This window comes from Dermacentor silvarum, chromosome 1, assembly GCF_013339745.2.
Source record: "Dermacentor silvarum isolate Dsil-2018 chromosome 1, BIME_Dsil_1.4, whole genome shotgun sequence".
Classification (NCBI taxonomy): Eukaryota; Metazoa; Arthropoda; class Arachnida; order Ixodida; family Ixodidae; genus Dermacentor; species Dermacentor silvarum.
In genome coordinates this window covers 347765674-347783813 of record NC_051154.1, presented here as the reverse complement: position 1 = coordinate 347783813, position 18140 = coordinate 347765674, and the positions used below count along the sequence as shown (strand labels likewise).

Here is an 18140-nt window from a genome sequence, read left to right as displayed (position 1 = left end):
GCATGATCCCCGGCGGCGAAGGCGCTGTCCCGGCGCTTGGTAGGTTCGAGTGATATCGCTTCAGTCGAGCGACGTGAACGTTATCAGAGGAGGATCACGGTGTGGAAGTGTATCTCGTAGGTCACGTCTGTCTCTTGACGCAAGACACAGTACGGGCCTGAATAGGGCGAAATCAGATTCTCACAATGACCAACTCACCGTGCTGATTTCCAAAGAAGCATGATATCACTAGGGTTAAAGTGGGCATCACGGTGACGAGTGTCATATATGCGTCGTTGCTTTTCCTGGGAGGTGGTCAGACACAGGTGTGCAATCTCACGTGCCTCTGCAGCTCTAGATATGGCATCATGGTCATATTCTGACATTGTATCGAGAATGGCTGGGATGATCGTGTCAAACGGTAGTATAGGGTCTCGTCCATGCAAGAGAAAAAATGGAGAAAAACCAGCAGAATCATGGCGGGACATATTGTAGGCAAATGTGACGAACGGCAGAGTGGCATCCCAGTCACGGTGGTCGGTAGACTTACATAGTGAGCCACTCTGTGAGGCCGTTGGTCTGAGGATGATACGCCGTTGTAAACTTGTGCTTTGTAGCACAGGTGTGCAAGATGTCCTGGACAATCTGTGATATAAAGTAGTGGCCCCGGTCAGTAAGGAGTTGTCGGGGAGTTCCGTGGTGAAGTATTACAGCTTCGACAAGGAAGTCAGCAACGTTGGTTGCACAACAGCTAGGGAGAGCCCGCATGATCGCCTATCGGGTGGTGTAGTCCGTAGCAACTGCTGTCCACTTGTTCCCACTAAGCGATAGAGGAAAAGGGCCAAGGAGATCAAGGCCAACCTGAAAGAATGGCTCAGATGGTATTCCAATGGGCTGAAGATGGCCAGCTGGTACGGATGCTGGTTTTTTTGCGGTGCTGACAAGATTTACAACAGGCAACGTAACAGCAAATGGAACAGTAAATATTGGGCCAAAAGAAATAATGTCGAACACGGTCATATGTTTTTGAGACTCCCAGATGACCAGTGGTAGGAACATCATGCAACTGTGTGAGTATAGTCTCACGCATATGCTTGGGGACGACCAGCCGCAGTTCAGGGCCATCAGGGTGCATGCTGTAATGGTACAATATGCCATCTTGCAGCACAAACATACGCAAAGAGGGGGAACTTTTCAGGTCCTTCCGGATGAGAAGGATGTCTCTCGGGTAAGGGTAACGCCACTGATCATTTTCGTTGGAACCAAACGCGGTAAGCGCGAGGACACAAGTTGACACGCCGGTCTCAGGAAGGTCTGCTGGGTTTATTGGATGACATGACAAGAAATCAGCGTCCTCATGGAGTCGGCCTGTCTTATACACCACTGTGTAAGAGTACTCTTGGAGCCGTAGAGCCCACCGATAGAGACGTCCAGCTGGATCTTTTAAGGACAAAAGCCAGCATAGGGCATGGTGATAACCGTGAAAGGCCGTCCATACACGTAGGGGCGAAATTTATCCACTGCCCAAACGAGGGCGAGGCATTCACGTTCGGTGATCGAGTAATTGCGTTCGGCTGGTGACGGAAGACATCTAGCGTAGGCAATGACACGGTCGCATCCATGCTGTCGTGCCAAACCAGCGCCGATACCATGGCCGCTGGCATCGGTGCGAACTTCCGTTGGAGTGGACAGGCCGAAGTGGGCAAAAATCGGTGGCGATATAAGTCGCGTCGTCAGTCCTGTCATCATCATTTGCTATGAGGCACTGCAGTAGCGATATATATGCACTATTTCTAGCCGCAAACATGCTGCACTTCTCATTTAGAGCTGAGAATGATCAGTGCAAAAGATTTCTAATGCGTCAGACTTACATATGGTTACTGGTACAATGCTTTGCACACTGATAGCTGTGTTTGGTGCAACATTCATAATGGACTACTACATACAACATCCATTTTGCAGCTCTACTATTCTATCCTCCGACACAGAAGACAAAAGTACAGACTGGAATTTTTCTGTACGTCAATATTCAAAAACCAAGGAGGTTTTCGGCACCACATGACTACATTTCCCATACATGGCACTCATTGCATGTTGTGTATGTGCATTCACTACCGGTGGTATATTTTCTAATGTGAAAATACTTTCTTCAACGTATTTTTACGGGTATATTTTTTAACTTACCAATAAGTTCCCTCTGCTCTACATGTACGGATACCTCATTCAGTAGTGGTATGTGTGCAGTGCCTTCATTAGTGCAGTAACTGTTATGAAAGCTGTGAATTCATAACATAGAAAGGCTATTAAATATAAACAAGAAACCAGCAGGCAAGAGCATCATGACAAAGCAGCTGAGATGGTGGCACTATTGTACAGCTTAGTTCTTCCTTGTGCTGTCATATGGTTGTTGTAAAGGTGTTTATTAGGCACCAGCCTTTTGGCCCGAGCATTATTTCAGCGTCTGAGCTCTCAGCACGAGCGGCGATTCCCAGGGAAGGCGCAGGAGGGATCGACCGACTAGAAAGGGCTGGAGAGCATGACCCACTATGGCGTTCGTATCCTTCGCTACGATCACCCCCAGGAGCGAAAAGGAAGCCGTCAGGCGACCTAACAGCTGGTCACTATGAGTGGGTCATAGTAGTTTTTGAGGCGCTCCACATTGACAGCATCGCGTCCACGACGGTGCATGTCCGCAGAAGGTTCAACTGCTTCCATCACATAGTTGACGGGAGTTGCGCGTTTGACGATACGGTTGGGGCCTTCATACTTGAGCACTAGTTTGGATGAGAGCCACACAAGCACTCCAGGAAGGAAGGGGGGTACAGAAGTGCTGTCACAGCCTGTGCTCTTCTGGCGCTCCTGGTCTTTGGATGTAATGACCCGTGCGAGATCGCGGCACTCTTCAGCATGTCTTCCCCTGTCAGAAATGGGCGCACACTCAGATGCATCCGGCCGGTACGGTAGAATTGTGTCGATGATGTGCGACGCATGCCGACTGTACAGTAAGAAAACAGGTGAAAAGCCAGTGGTGCTCCGAATGGCAGTGCTATACACATAAGTTACAAAGGGCAGAATGGTGTCCCAATTAGAGTGGTCGGAGGCAACGTACATAGCAAGCATGTCCCCGAGCGTACAGTTGAAGCGCTCTATAAGGCCATTGGTTTGAGGGTGGTATGCCGCAGTTGTGTCATGAACAACGTGGCACTCCTTGAGAATGGCTTCAACTACTTCGGACAGGAAGACATGTCCGCGATCACTGAACAGCTCCTGGGGTGGCCCATGATGTAGGATTAATCGTGTGAAATCATGAATCGGATGAAAGGAGGCAACATCGCGTGCTGTAGCTGCCAGCAGGGTGGCTGTTTTGGCATATCGCGTCAGGTGGTCGGCTGCCACAATGGCCCAGCGATTTCCAGCCGACGTCAGGGGAAGGGGCCCATACAAGTAGATGCTGACGCATCCAAACGGCCGGATAGGGCAAGGTAAAGGTTGCAGACCGGCTCACAAGATGCAGGGTGAAGATTTCCGGCGCTGGCAATCGGGACAAGAACGAACAAACTTGTGAACGTAGCTGTACATCCCGCGCCAGTAATACCGCTGTTGAAGGCGCTGGTAAGTCTTGAAAACTCCGGAGCGCGCACACTGTGGATCTGCATGGAAAGCTGCGCATACTTCGGAATGCAGACTCCGGTGTACCACTAACAACCACTGGCGCCCGTCGGGGTTATAATTGCGTTGGTGAAGCAGGTTGTCGCGAATGGCAACATGATGTGCTTCGCGACGCAACGTGCGAGTGCTTGGTTGTGCCGACAAACCAGAAAGCAAGTCTATAAGGGAGGCAATCCAATGGTCCTTGCGCTGCTCAGAAGTGATGGTGTTAAGGTCGAGCGAAGAAACAATAATCTCGGATAGTGAGGAGCAGGCATTGTCAGGCAAGGGACAGTGCGAAAGGGCGTCGGCATCAGAATGTTGGCGTCCGTTGCGGTAACATTTTCATCACATAGCATTTTCATCATGAGAACTCTACCAAACCATTCACCAGTCATCATGATACAGAAGTCTTATATTTATACCGAGAAATACGCGTTTTAGAAGCACAATTTTTTGAGCAGGACTATTTCTTTAGTTGCAGAGGCAATCGGCTGCCGCGCTTCGGCCATCTGGGCAGGGCCTCTCCAGCCTTCCTTCTTAAGTTGTACCCAACTATAGAACTCGACACCAAATGCAGTCACCACGTATGACTGTAGAACAACACATGACAGAATTATGAGCAGTGGAATTCATCCCACTAGTGTACGAAGTAGTGTAGCTGCATTCAGTATTTCATGCTGGTATACTGAACACAAAACTGAATTGTTTACATGGCATAATCAACAATACCACTGTAACAAGTGATGTCAAAGGCTAAATAAAAAGCTGCTGCCTCAGGTACTGTCATTGGTCTAAAATATGCATTCTCACATGCAGGGGATTATTGGTAGTCCATAAATTGGTTTACATGAAGTTATGAAATGTTGTAACTGCACTACATGATAAAAATTTTAATAAGATTAGCTGAACACTGCACAGAACACTGTAGATGGGGTCTAGCTAGTATTACATGTCTTGATAGGAGAAGTTGTGCTGTTTTATTTACACACACATGCACATAAACGCAAGGTACGCACACAATTAGTGTTTACATGTTACTGTGTGCGTGAAATGAACAGCACAACTTATACCCCTCAGGGAGCGATAATATCTCCTCTGCTCTTCAACATGGTGATGTGTCGCCTCGTGCGCGGTCTGGATCAGATACTCGACCTAGGTTACACACTCTATGCGGACGATATCTCGCTGTCCCTAGGGGATAAAGAATATACGCTCCAAACTGCGGTATAGCAGTGAAGTTTCCCGAACGGGTGGGCTGAAGTGCCCACCCAAAAAATTCTAGGTTGTCCGGATACATGCGAAAGGCTACAAATCCAGAGGGTTGATTAACATTGTGGTTGAGGGCCAAACGGTCCGACAGGTACTCACGATGTGAGTCCTGGCTTCAGAGCGACGGGAGAGCAGCACAGACGCTCAAAACGCTCAAATCCGCAACCCACAACATAGCCCACATGATATGTCAAGTGACATATAGAAAGGCGGGAATGCGAGAAAACGATATCCTAAGGTTCGTACAGGCCTTAGTGATTAGTCGAATCACATATGGCCTGCCATGCCAAATCCTGAACAGGGAAGAGGAAAGGCAGCCCAACACGATAACTTGAACAGCTTTTAAGGCAGCTCTGGGCCTGTCTAAATGTACCTCCACGGAGCGCATGCTAGCTTTGGCAGTACACAATACTTTCGACAAACTAAGGCAGGCCACTCTGATGCGACAGAGGGAGCGCCTCAGCTTCACAAAAACAGGTAGGGCAATATTGGCTCGACTCAATATCCCAGCATACCCCATTTATCTCACCGAACAGGCCGTACCTCTCCCTCCTTCGGTGCTATCCAAAATTACAGTCGCTCCAATTCCCAAGAACATGCATCCCGAGTACAACAAGGAAAGGCGCAAAGCACGCGCACGACATATTCAATCGATGTATTCCAATAACGCTAGGTACAATACGTACTACACGGACACAGCTGCATATGCAGAGGCGACAGGGCAGCGCTACCAAAGGAGGTACGCCCTGGCAGTCGTGAACGCGATTTGCCAGCAGCAAATATCCGTGTCAAACACGGCGGGCTTCCCCACCTAGGCCGAAATGTTAGCAGTGGCGATCGCCCTCACTCACGCGGAGCATTCGGAAAGGTTGTGGTCACAGACTCCCAGGAGACATGTTACATGTTGCTCAAGGGGCACATGACAGCGGCTAGCCTCATGATAATCCCCAAATCGCTCAACCACCGCCTACTCTGATGCCTAGGACACATGGGGGTACAGGGTAACGAGCAGGCTAACACGTTAACTCGAGGGTCTACTAACCAAGCGATGGCGTCCTCTTCTAACCCCAACCCGTCACACTATCCCTCACAAAATCCCATCTATTTAAATGTCAAATACATCCTTGCTCATCAGCGCGGAGTCCGCAGAAAATACCCGCCGTCTCACCCACAACTCAGTGGGGAAGATGCCGCCGATTGGCGCAGAATACTGACCGGGGTATTTCCTCTTCTAAAAATTCTAAACGCCATGTATCCCACTCGCTATAGGGCCAAGTGCCCTTGATGCAGTTGCATACGCACCCTAATACATGTAACCTTGGAGTGCACTAAGCACGCTCATAGGCCAACTAACAATATCACAATGGAGCAGTGGGAGGCACAACTTGCCTTCTGACATGGCAGGACAAAAGTCCTTAATTAGCCAATTCAGGCAGGCAGCAGAGGCCAGTGGGGCCCTGGACTCAGGGGCTCTGACTACTGCTCCTTAAAATGTTTTCCTGTGAAATTAAGTTTCTATATATGTATATACAATCAAAACATCAATACGTATAATTTTTTTGCACCGGACTATTTCCTATTAACTGTGCAATTATTTCTTTTTCTCACATGAAGCAACTTGATTGCGTGCTTAAGTTAAGCTGATGTTGCTAATCTAAGCTGGGATTGGGTATAATTTCCAGAATATGATAAAATAGATATGATAAAGAAGTGTCCATGTGTATGGGCCTACAATTGATGGTTTTCAATATCTTATCTGGCTGGGTAGTAAATTCATGTCAAAAGAAATATGCAGACCACTGACCAAAACAGTGTGGCTAATATAACATGGGTAGAAGACATCATGACAGCCAATAGGCACCTTTTATTTTGTTATAACAGCTGAATTCTCAAGTGGAATGCACTGTGGCCATGAACATCCTAAAGAATGACAATAAGCGAGGCACCTCTTTCCATAATCTGGCAGCACAGCTGAAAACAGTTCAGTTAATGAGTGGAATCATTGCCTGTGCAAAATAAAGATCAGCGAGATGGGTACTTATAGCATCCAACATCCTACACCCACAAATAATAGGTAGCAGTGTGCTTACAGCCAGATAAAAGTGCACCAGAAAAAACACCTAATGGACGTACTTTGTAGGCACAAGTCAGTTTAAGGCACATTATTCGGCAGTGACTGTCGGCAGAATCACCAGGAGGATAGAACCTACAGCACTTCCCAGGCAGATTATGCTGGTACTAGTAATGAATTTTCGTTCACATTACACTGAAGGCTGATGCCAAAAGGGACGACACGAACCACAGAAAGAACTAGAGTGGATCTACAAAGTAACAGCGAACTTTCCTTTAGCTTTCTCTGCCTGCATTAGTACCGTTACTACGGCTAGCCGGTGAGAAAGAACTGTCGGCAAAATTTCTTTCATGCCATTCTGCTGTCTGCTAGCAGAATATTATATATCACCACACCTTTGTTCAGTCCTACTTGTTTATTTTTACATGTATATTGCTTTTTGTCAGGAAGCGTAAATTTGTACATAATCAGAAGGAAGCATCAGCTTCTTACTTATAATACAGTAGAACCCCGCTGTTATGTTCCCGGGTGCTGCGTTTTCCTGGCTGTTACGTCGTTTCCGGCCGGTCCCGGCACAGCTCCCTTAGAACCCAATGCATTGGTAACCCTGCTGTTACGTCGCAACTGTGGGACCGTTCCCGAATCATACGTTGCGAACTGCCACCACGCGCCGGCCCGAGCGGCCATTTTGACTTTTCATGTCGCTTGGCTTGGTTGCTTGACGATGGCATTGGCCGCCCAAAGTGCCGGGAGCGACACTTATGACGTATTTTCGGTTTCCGTCAGCAAAAGTTTGGCCCTTGAGATCCGTATTTGCTATCTAAAGATGGTGTCTATGGCATGTTGCGGCCCTAAAATTGGTTTTGGCTCATAGATGTTCCGTATAAAGTCTAAGGGCGATAATGCCGTCGCCGCGCCGTATGCTGTATGTGCGAGTGCAAGCGTGCGAGGGGAGCCGACGACCGCGTCTAAATGTCACGCGCGAAAGAAAGAAAAGCAGGGAGGAAGCGCGCGCTTTCTTCCGTTGCGCTAGGGAGCGAGGGGGGAGGGATAGCGGGAAGCGTTGTGCCCACTGTAGTTGTGCTCTGGCATCAACTGCGTACTGTACGGCGGCGCGCGGTCGTGTGGGCATTATCTTGAAAGTGATCTACGTTGGGGCAGAGTCTACGCAGTGTAGGTGCGTCGGCAGCTTGTAGCTTTGTGCGTGCTGTGTGTTCTGATAGACAACACCACCAGACAACAGCAGCAGCGGCGCTTAAATTTCTCACACCAGCGTTTGACAGCGCGTGTCCTCGCTCATCGAGTGTGATGTGTTCATGTTTGCCTGTGGGCGCTGACACCATGCTTGTTAATATAGTTAATAAGCGATTGTTTACAAGTTTATACGGACGATAAAAATACTATTCTTACTTTGTATAGCTGTGTACTAATTTGCTATCACAATCGATCCTTCGGCTGTCGGGCGAAACTACGACTTTTTTTTTCACACTTAATAATTAAAATAATATTGTGTGCAGTTCAACACTACTCCTATTTCTCAATCTTTCCTGTTTCCCGGCTCTTGCGTTTCCCGGCTCTTACGGGTTTTTTTTACGGTCCCGTGAAAAACGTATCAGTCGGGGTTCTACTGTATATTCATCTACCATGCCACTGGTGTCTTCACAAACGGACTCTGTGCTTGGGTACCAGCAAAACCCGGGCAGTTTAGGATCTAGTGTATGCAACACACTTGTATCCCCCAAATATAAAGCTATTTACTTCGTGCAGTGTAGAAATTCCTGCTATTCACACCACTGTCCACATGATAAAAAATCAAGGCTGCCCGAAATTTGCATTCATGGCATTAGTGCTCAGGCATGTCCACATTTCAGGACAGCGCAGTATGTCTTGACATTTGCAACTATTATGATGTTCCCTAAGTTACCCTCACTGATAGAAGCATCTTCAAAAGTGCAGTAACAACTTTTGAAGCAAACAACACATGTACGAAGCAGAAAAGGCCGGTGTGATAGGGCTTCTCTATCGGGGTACTACATAAGAAAACGCGATCGGCAACACTTATGCACAGTTCACTTCTGAGCGCACACACATCACATAAGATGAGCACTTTTACGCCTAGCAGCGCTGCGACACATATATATCTCGATTTGTCATCCTGCGAACACTTCGTAACAGCAACAACACAGCTCGAACATCGCGGTCACCACGGCACATTGCAGCCGGCGAAACGGCTCACACGCAGTATAGCACACGAGGAATGACAGCGATAACAAGGCAACAGATCTTATCGCTACTGACGCCTGTCATCATTTCTGAAAGTTGTAAAGGACTGGTGTTCACTACTTCGCGACAACAAACGGCATACACAGAACACATACAAGTCGCCTATCAGACAATTTTCACTTTGCCAGGCCCTGAACATGTGTCGTATACTCAGAATACACGGGTATGTGATGGCCTTCTCGTTTGCAATGCACACGCGAAGCACGGCACAAGAAATCACCAAGTCGACGGCTTGAAATATTTCTTCCGACGCTCGCGCAAACACAACACACTTCCTCTGCTCCGTCTGTTTCTGTCGATGATCGCCCGCACTGATGAGGCCTGGGAGGGTACACCGGCTTGCTGCCTTCCATGACTATCTTCGTGGGTGCTGGCTAACTCTAGTAAGAATCACAAGAATGAGCAAAATAGACTGTTCCTGATGCGGCTGTAGCCTAGGCCTCGCGTCACCACTTCTCTTCGAGCAAGCGCCATGTTTGCCGTGATGACGTCTTACGCCATCCGCCTCGTACCAGCCAATGAGAGACGAGCAGGCATGCGGATGGCAAAGTTGCGTCTGCCCGTCCAGACCACGTCCAGACAATCCGACAGCCTTCGGCCCCAGTCCGCATGCGTGTGGAGCGGACGGGTGGATTGAGCGAGTATAGGCCATTAAAGAACCGCAGGTGGTGAAAATTAATCCGCAGTCCACCCACTATAATGTGCCTCATAATCAGACCGTCGTATTGGCACATAAAATCCCCGAATTTAATTTTGATATTTTTCTCTCTCTGGGGGTGCCATCTTACAGAGTAAGATGGCACCCCCTACTGAGAATTTGTCTGCTGAAGAGATTGCAGCAAGGCTGCTGCCGAGTGGTTGACATTAAGGGTAATATGTCTTCCACTGAAAATAATACGGCAACACAGTTCAGCAGGCGTGGGAATGGGCAGTGGACATGGAATAATGTAAGGGGCACGTAATGAGTGTGTAGATGAGGCATATGCCACTATCGCAATGAGCAGCTTTATAAGCATAATGCATAGGTAGTGGGCATGTGCATAAAGCTAAGTTGGATTTTTCTTCTCCATCTTTAAAATAATAATTGGCTATATATTTTCTGTTACAGGTGCTGATTATTGAAGGTGAAACTGGCTCAGGCAAGACGACGCAGATCCCCCAGTACCTTTACGAGGCTGTGAGTTGCTGCCTATTTCATGACTCCTCCTCCGCCACCACCCTTCCTTTTAGAACACGAAAGTGTTTTATGCTAGGCTCCACCGAAGGTTGTCTCTTGTTCAAAAGAAAGGAATTTGTTTAGGCTCTTAAGTAGCTGCCATTCTGTGCAAAATGTTTTTAGCAGCTTTTGACCACCAGCTTGTGCCCGAACTTGGTGGTGCATGTACAGTTGAACACACTTATAACAATATGCAAGTGCCACGAAAATTACATTGTTATAACCGATAATTGTTATTACCAGGCTGCATAAAAAAATCAAAATATGGGGATGGCAGAGCTGTAGCCAGAAAACTATAATGGCGTGGAGGCCGGTGCCCCTTCCCACCACCTTCCTCCATCCGGCTGCTGATTGCCTAGACTTGTTTAACTCTAGGTCCGTCCGATTCGCCTGCACCACTGTGAACCAGTTCACGGTGGTTCACGAGAAGTTCAGAAATTGTGCAGCTCGATTTCTGCGGTGCAGGCACAGCGCGACACTGGAAACGAATGCCAAGGTGCAAATGCAGTGCAGGCGTTGTTATGTCCGACTATGGGCACGGAGTGCATAAATTTGAGAGGTCCTGAACTGCAGGTATGATTGCCTTCTGGGGCATAAACACACGCCACACTTGCGTAGATACATCAGACGTGCATAAGCGGGGTTTTAATGTCGCTCACGCCCGTGTGCTGCGTCGTCTGCTGCGCTGCTGCTTCGCACTTGTACGCCTGCACCAAGGCGGCACCGACAGTGGAGTGGGTGCAGCGAAATCATGAACCAGCGCTGCACCTTTTCTGCACCTTTTGAAATGAACAGCGTGGTTCAGGGGGCGCCATTGCTGCACCGCTGAAACGAATGGCAGGGTGCAGCACTTCGTGAACTGGTTCAGGCGGTGCAGGCGAATCAAACGTACCTTCTGCTTCCTGCGTGCTCCAATCGCGTGTAACAAGCCGCGGCTGTCGGCGTTCAAGAGTGGCACTGCATAACAACTGCAAAGCGAGGTCACAGGCAGCAAGTGACATGCAAGCTTTGCCGAGGCATCGCTTTGGTGGCCCTAAAAAGGGCCTTTTAAAAAAATCCTCTCAGCTTGAAAAATCCAGGAGAAACACTGGGACAAGATCGCCACAAGCAGCTCGCCACGTACTTCTCACTGGCTTGCTGGAGAAAACCCCCATGTCCGTCAGCTTTGCTTACTTTACGCAAAGCTTGCCGACATCCTTCTCCAAGGCATCCAGGAGCGACACATAGTGCAACGGAAGGTCCCTCACGAAAACAAAGCCCCAGAGGGACTGAATCATTTGCAGGGCCTGCTGTGAGGACTCTGATGGGTGCATACATAGCGGGCAGCTGGCACGTTTGTTTAGTAAGGCCACATGTATGGCCTTCGCTGTAGTGGATTGGTCCTATACTTTCTAGGAAAGCATTTTTACTGCAGTTCGACTCCCTTGTGTTATCACCTCCATTCCCTTTCGTTGTGCTAAGTTGCGCCCTCACTGTTCGCAGACCTGTGCTTCTTGTTACCATGAGGTTCGCTTTTCTGCAAAACTTACTTGTCCAGGGCTGAGGTCACCTTATGCGCTAAATTTCACAATGACAGGAGCATGCCAAGTACTTGCACAGAATCGGGCATGCATTCGCAAATTCGATAGAAATAAGCGCAAAGAATTGTATTGGCTCTCACACGGCCAAAAATATATTCGGTTTGCTTTGAAGGTTCATATCTTATCGAATATTCAATAATTTTCTAATACAGTAAACCCTCTTTAACCCATTGAGGGTCAACTTTTTTCGCGAATTGCAACTTCCCTAATTTTTTTATTGCAGATTTAAAATGTTCAGGCTGACCTATCTCAAAAAAAAAACTTCCTGCAATTTATGCAAGCACACTCTGGAACGCAAGCTCGGAATTATGCGAGCACACTCTGGAAAAGTTCGCTGTGAAAGACTGTGCAGGTGAAAGTGAACAACATGACTAGGTGGCATGACGAGGATGATTGTCGTACCTATTTGTAGAAGTGATTTCTGGGGGATGATGCAGTGGGCGGTGAAAGCAATAGGGTCAGTGTTGCAGTGTGTCGCATTGGTGTTTTTTGTTAGGTAACACCTCTGTTATTGATGAGCTCGCAGCACCTTCTGGGCAACGATAAGTTGAAAAATTGGTGTGTTTTTCAAACATATAGACGGCGCCGTAAATATGGTAGGTAGGTAAAAACTTTATTTTTGTCCGGCAAGTTAATAGGGTGGGCTTCACCCTGCCTAGGCGTCTGCCATGAGCCCTTGGGCTCTGGCGGCGTCGTAGGCCCGCTGGACTGCCCACAGTTGATCTTCTGGGGCTGAGCTGAGCATATGGCCATAAATATGTGGCATCGACCATTTCAGACTTGTTCACGGTGCCATATATATACGGCATTGACCCTCAAAGAACCGGTGAACTCAAACTCTGATATCTTGAAATATCGGTTCGCCAAAATTTTTGTGCTTTTGCAAGGCTCAAATGTTATGCGAATATATGGACTGCTCCATCTTGAGCAGCGGAGGACATGGAAGTGCACTGCTACTTTTTGAACTGAGGTTTCTAGCTTCCCCTTGTTGGCTGTCCTTTCCTTTAAGGGCTACACAGCTGACAAGATGAAGATTGCCTGCACCCAGCCACGACGAGTAGCTGCCATGAGTGTGGCTGCTCGAGTCTCTGAGGAGATGGGTGTCAAACTGGGAAATGAGGTGAGTGTGCTGACAGTTCATAAGCTACCTGTTCCTGTCTGTGTTAACCAGATGTCATACAGTAGACTTGAGAAAATACTCTGTTAAGCGAAATTCTCTGAATAGATTGGGAGTCTTTGTTTGGTGTCCTATAGCACTGCGTGTTTCTGCAAGAATTTTCTGTCTCAGATTATTGAAAATACGGGGTGCGAAATGAAATGACAAATTTTACTGACCAAGCTTTGTAGCAGCAGCAGACATTAGAATTTGCACGATGATTACCGACGCAATTAATGGTTAAAACAATTTTGCTAGCTAGCCTTTCAATTAATTACTCTTTAGGGAGTGTTATACAGTCGAACCCACTTATAACGATACCGGTTTTAACAATATATTGGTTATAACAATGAGAAGCTGCTGCACCGTCAACTTTTGTATGTTTTCTATGGTGAAATAACCCGGTTACTACAATGCCCCCATGCCGCATTGTCACTTATAATGATGAAGTCTGGCTACTTGGTGCCCATGCCGAAAGGGAATAGAATGCGAACTCCTTGAAAAAAAAAAGACAGAGAAAAAGAAATTCGAGCTGTTGCACGCCGCCGTGCGCTGCTTTCCATCCTTTTTCGCATCGCCAGCCTCGCGCACCTCTCCCCCATCGCCCTTCTATTCCTTCGGACAGGAATGGGCTGTGCTCGTAGCTCTACGCCGCGCCACCCTCCGAAACACGAATGGACCACACCAACTGCGCTGATAGCGCTGGGCTGGCGGAGCGCCGCAAAGCTGCGACACAGCTGCGACGCAGTAGAGCCAAAACGGCGTTAGCGTCCACCGAAACAAAGCAACAGAGTTCGCATCGCCATAGCCATCAGTGACATTCGTACTGGAGTGACAGCAACGCTGAAATGTTTCGTGCCTTTTAAAGCCTTTATTCTTGCGTTTACCGCTGCGCATAGCACCGCGTTCACCGCGTGCCTTCATGACTGAGTAGTCGCCATCCATGATCGCGTCGATAGCAGCCGTGATTTTGTCTGCAGCGGTTGCGGCAAACAGTAGTTTCGTTTTGACTCGGTATGCGTGTCGGCCGCGCGCCTTCAGAACCGCAGGGTCGCCGTCCATGATCGCGTTGACAGCGGCCGTGGTTGCGGCAAACAGTAGTTTCATTTTTACTTGGTGCAAAGCTGTCGAGGATCGCGATAGGTGCCGACCTGGCGAAAAAATAATTTCGATGTGTGTGCAGCAGTGAAAAGTGTGTCTCAGATGAAGACGCACGCCGCCGCGCTGTGAAAGAAGTTGCGAGGCCTTTGCCGCTGCAAGCGCTATTCAGTCACGAGATGAGAATTGCAGCTTCCGCACTGTTTTTGTGTAAAACAGAAACAGGATTCGGCTGATTCATTCAGTAAATAAAAGCGTGTTGATGTAGAAAGCATTTGTTTATTGTTTTCTTGATAACCGCGGTAATTTGAAATTCGGTTAATTCGGGCATTTTTTCGGTCCCGTGAAAGTCAAATTAACGAGGTTTTACTATAGCAGTGCCATTCTTGAACGCCGACAGCCGCGACTTGTTACACGCAATCAGAGCGCGCAGGAAGCAGAGTTGAACAGTTAAACGAGTCATCACAATCAGCAGCCGGATGGAGGAAGTTGGTGGGGAGGGGCACTGGCTTCCCTGCCATTATAGTTTTCTCGCAACAGTGCTGCCATCCCCCTATTTAGATTTTTTCATGCAACCCGGTTATAACGATTATCGGTTATAACAATGGAATTTTCGTGGCACTTGAATATTGTTATAAGTGGGTTCGACTGTAATTGTAGAAGTGAAGTCAGCCAGCACTCAAAGCGTAATATTTTGCTAGAAACACTTTGCCTTGATCAAGTTTCTGGAAATTAGGGCTCAAAATCTGCAGCGAAATGACGAACTGGAGATGTCTGCACCACCAGGTTTGTCTTGTAGAGTTACTGCAAACAGCATTTTACAGTTCTGCGTGTGGCCAAAACTAATCTGACTACAAATTCCGCTTGCACAGACTTTTACATTACAGTTTGGATTTAACAAAACCACCACATGCCACACCCGCACTATGCAGAAAAACCATCATGGCAGCGGCGACAAGACTTACTGTGCGATTCGCAGGCCGATAGTGAATGCGTTTCATTTGTGCTCGCAGAGACGTGTCAGTGGAAATGGACTCGGGTGTACTGTAGGCTGGAAGCTACTTACGAATCTAAAAGTGTTTGCATGGTCACGACTTGTTACGATGTGTGACGATCGGCTGTTTAAATGCCAACAGCATATTGTTAGACACGTGCAACAGGGCACGTTCATGCGCAATTTGCAGTACAAGTGCGTTGATTCATACAGGCTGGTTTGCTCCTGCGTTGCGTCCATTTCTACTTTAACCTGAATAAAAACGTGCAACAAGCACTTCGACATACTACAAGCACTTCGACGTGCTATGTGCTCTGTGGCCAGGTGACACAGTCTTTTAGGGTTAGCATTGCGATTATTTTATCAAAGACCATTGCGCAGCGTGAGTGACTTTATTGCAATATTTATGTGCATTTGACATGGGCCTAAAGAAACTAATCAGTAAATTTTCGCTTTTTATGGTCTCAGGAGACTGTACGAGACGTGCGGAGTTTTCATATAAGCTTCAGAGATATGCATAGGTATTGTATACATTAGAGTCTCGCTACAACGAAATTGATGGGACACACGAAAAATTTCATGGTGGCGGAACTTCATTGACACGAAATTAGTATGTATATACGTACACCTAACGGCAAAGCCGCGAACGAAATCGAAACTATCGTCCAGGAAATTTACGTGATGGCAGGGGGGCAAAAGTTGAGACGTACGGAAGGCGGTCAATGAAGCGTCAACTTCACGAGAGAATGCATTTTGTGCCCGACTCCTAACTTAACACGCGTGCCTGGCCGATCGCAAAACACTCATTTTGCGGCACATGCACCGCCGCAATGAAGCAGTTTGAATTTTCACAATTTCACTGCATATTTATGACAGTCGGCAAGCTTGGCAAGCTTGCGCTTACCGGAAATTTTATTTGCAGAAGTCTGTCAGCCTGGATTTCTTACGCTTCACGGCAAGCAAAGGTGTTATGCGAGTCTCACAGTCCGTTAAAAGAGCCATCGCTATGTCATTGTCGTGATAACTCTGATAACTTTTCTGATGAAGTCAAAAGTATCCATTACTTTCAAAGCAGTCGCCGGAGTCAGTGTGTCTTGCGGATTGTCATTTTCCCCAGACGACAAGACGTTGCCATCATGTTGACAACAGCGGCTGCTGCCTGTGGCGGGCACTGTATCTTGAAAGCGATCTGCGATGTGCACAAAGTACGCGCCCGCGCGGACCTCATCCTCAAAGCGATCTGCGATGTGGGCAAAGAGCAACTAGTGCCAGTAGAGCCGTGTGCGCTGTGCTTTCTATGTTTAGTTCGCATTCAAGCGAGAGACGGCACGGAGGTCAATTCGCTCGCTGCTATTGCCACACCTCCTCACTACAGTGTGTTGACAGGGAGTTTCCGTGGTCATTGAGCGAGATGTGTCAATTTTTCACTGTGGGCGCGTAACAACGTGCTAGGTAATTTAGCTAGTAAGCGAATGTTTACAAATTTATACAGCCGATAAAACTACTATACTTAGTTCTTATAGCTGTCTACTAATCTGCTATGGCAATCGATGCTTCGCGTTTCGCTCGAAACTGCTAAATTTTTTTCCTTACGCTATCTGCCTCAGCTATCGTATGTGCCTCCTCTTCCCCAAGAGAGAAATTTACGCTTCGTTGGTGTAGGCATTTCGACCGGACACAGACCACAGAGAAAACAGCAGCGATTGTGGGGATCCCATGCAGTCTTGCGCAGGCTCGTGATTACCACGCATGGCTATTTATTACAGTAGCTCAAATCGGTACTTTGAATTTGATTTCGTTCACGAAAACCTCGTTCAAGCGGACATACGATCGTCGCAGCTTTGGAAGGGCTTATAATTTGACTACTTGGCAGTTCCAATTTCATTTCAGTCCCAGTTTCGTTCTCGAAAAGTTCATTGAAGAGTAAATACTGAATAAAACGCCTTTGTTATGAAGAGACTTTTTTTGTATTACTTTCTATGGCCAGCTGACGGGGAATCGGAAAATCTTCGTTGTGGCAGAAATTTTGTTGTAGTGGCATGTGTTGTAGGGGGATTCAACTGTATTATATTTCAAATTATTGATATATCGAATTATTTCGTGATCCTCTTCGAGTTCGATATATCCGGGATCGACTGTACTATTTTATTTCACTTCTAAACTGGCTGGCACGTCAAACCATGGATATGGGAAGGGTTTTTCACATACTGTTTCACATACTGTAGGCCTGCATTACTACAGGGGCTGCTTTGGTGATAATCAGCCAATCAACATGATGGGCTTTACTCATGGGGAAATGGCATGCTCTGTATCGGTGCATATAGGAGGTGTGATGACTTACCACGCTACTCTATCCCTGAGCACTTATAACAATATTCAAGTGCCACAAAATTGCATTGTTATAGCCGGGTTGCATGAAAAAAAATCAAAATACGGGATTGCAGAGCTGTTGTGACAAAACTATAATGGTGGGGAGGCCAGTGCCTCTTTTCACCACCTTCCTCTGTCCGGCTGCTGATTGTGTTGTGCCAGTCACGTGTAACAAGCCGCAGCTGTCAACGTTCAAGAATGTCACTGCTGTAACAATTACAAAGCGGGGTCACGGGTGGCAAGCAAGCTCCGCTGATACATCACTTTGATAGCCTCAAAAGGTGCATTAAAAAAAATTTGTAGTTTTGCTTGAAAGGCAAATAATCGATTGCGATAGCAAATTAGTAGACAGCTAAACGAAGTTAGGAAATTAGTTTTATTGGCCTTATAAACTTGCAAACATTCGTTTACTAACTAAATTAACAAGCACATTGTTATGCGCGCACAGGTAAACATGAACACATCTCGCTCGA

The 18140-nt window shown here is 47.3% G+C and overlaps 1 protein-coding gene across 1 annotated transcript in view; it reads left to right on the top strand.

Annotated features, from left to right (window-relative positions):
* Positions 1-18140, top strand: part of LOC119437400 (pre-mRNA-splicing factor ATP-dependent RNA helicase DHX16-like) — a 147399-nt gene that overhangs the window by 64420 nt on the left and 64839 nt on the right. The window contains exons 10-11 of the mRNA XM_037704429.2: positions 10362-10430; positions 13059-13169. Of these exons, the coding sequence (XP_037560357.1) occupies positions 10362-10430; positions 13059-13169 (180 nt within the window). The remainder of the gene's footprint in view (positions 1-10361; positions 10431-13058; positions 13170-18140) is intronic.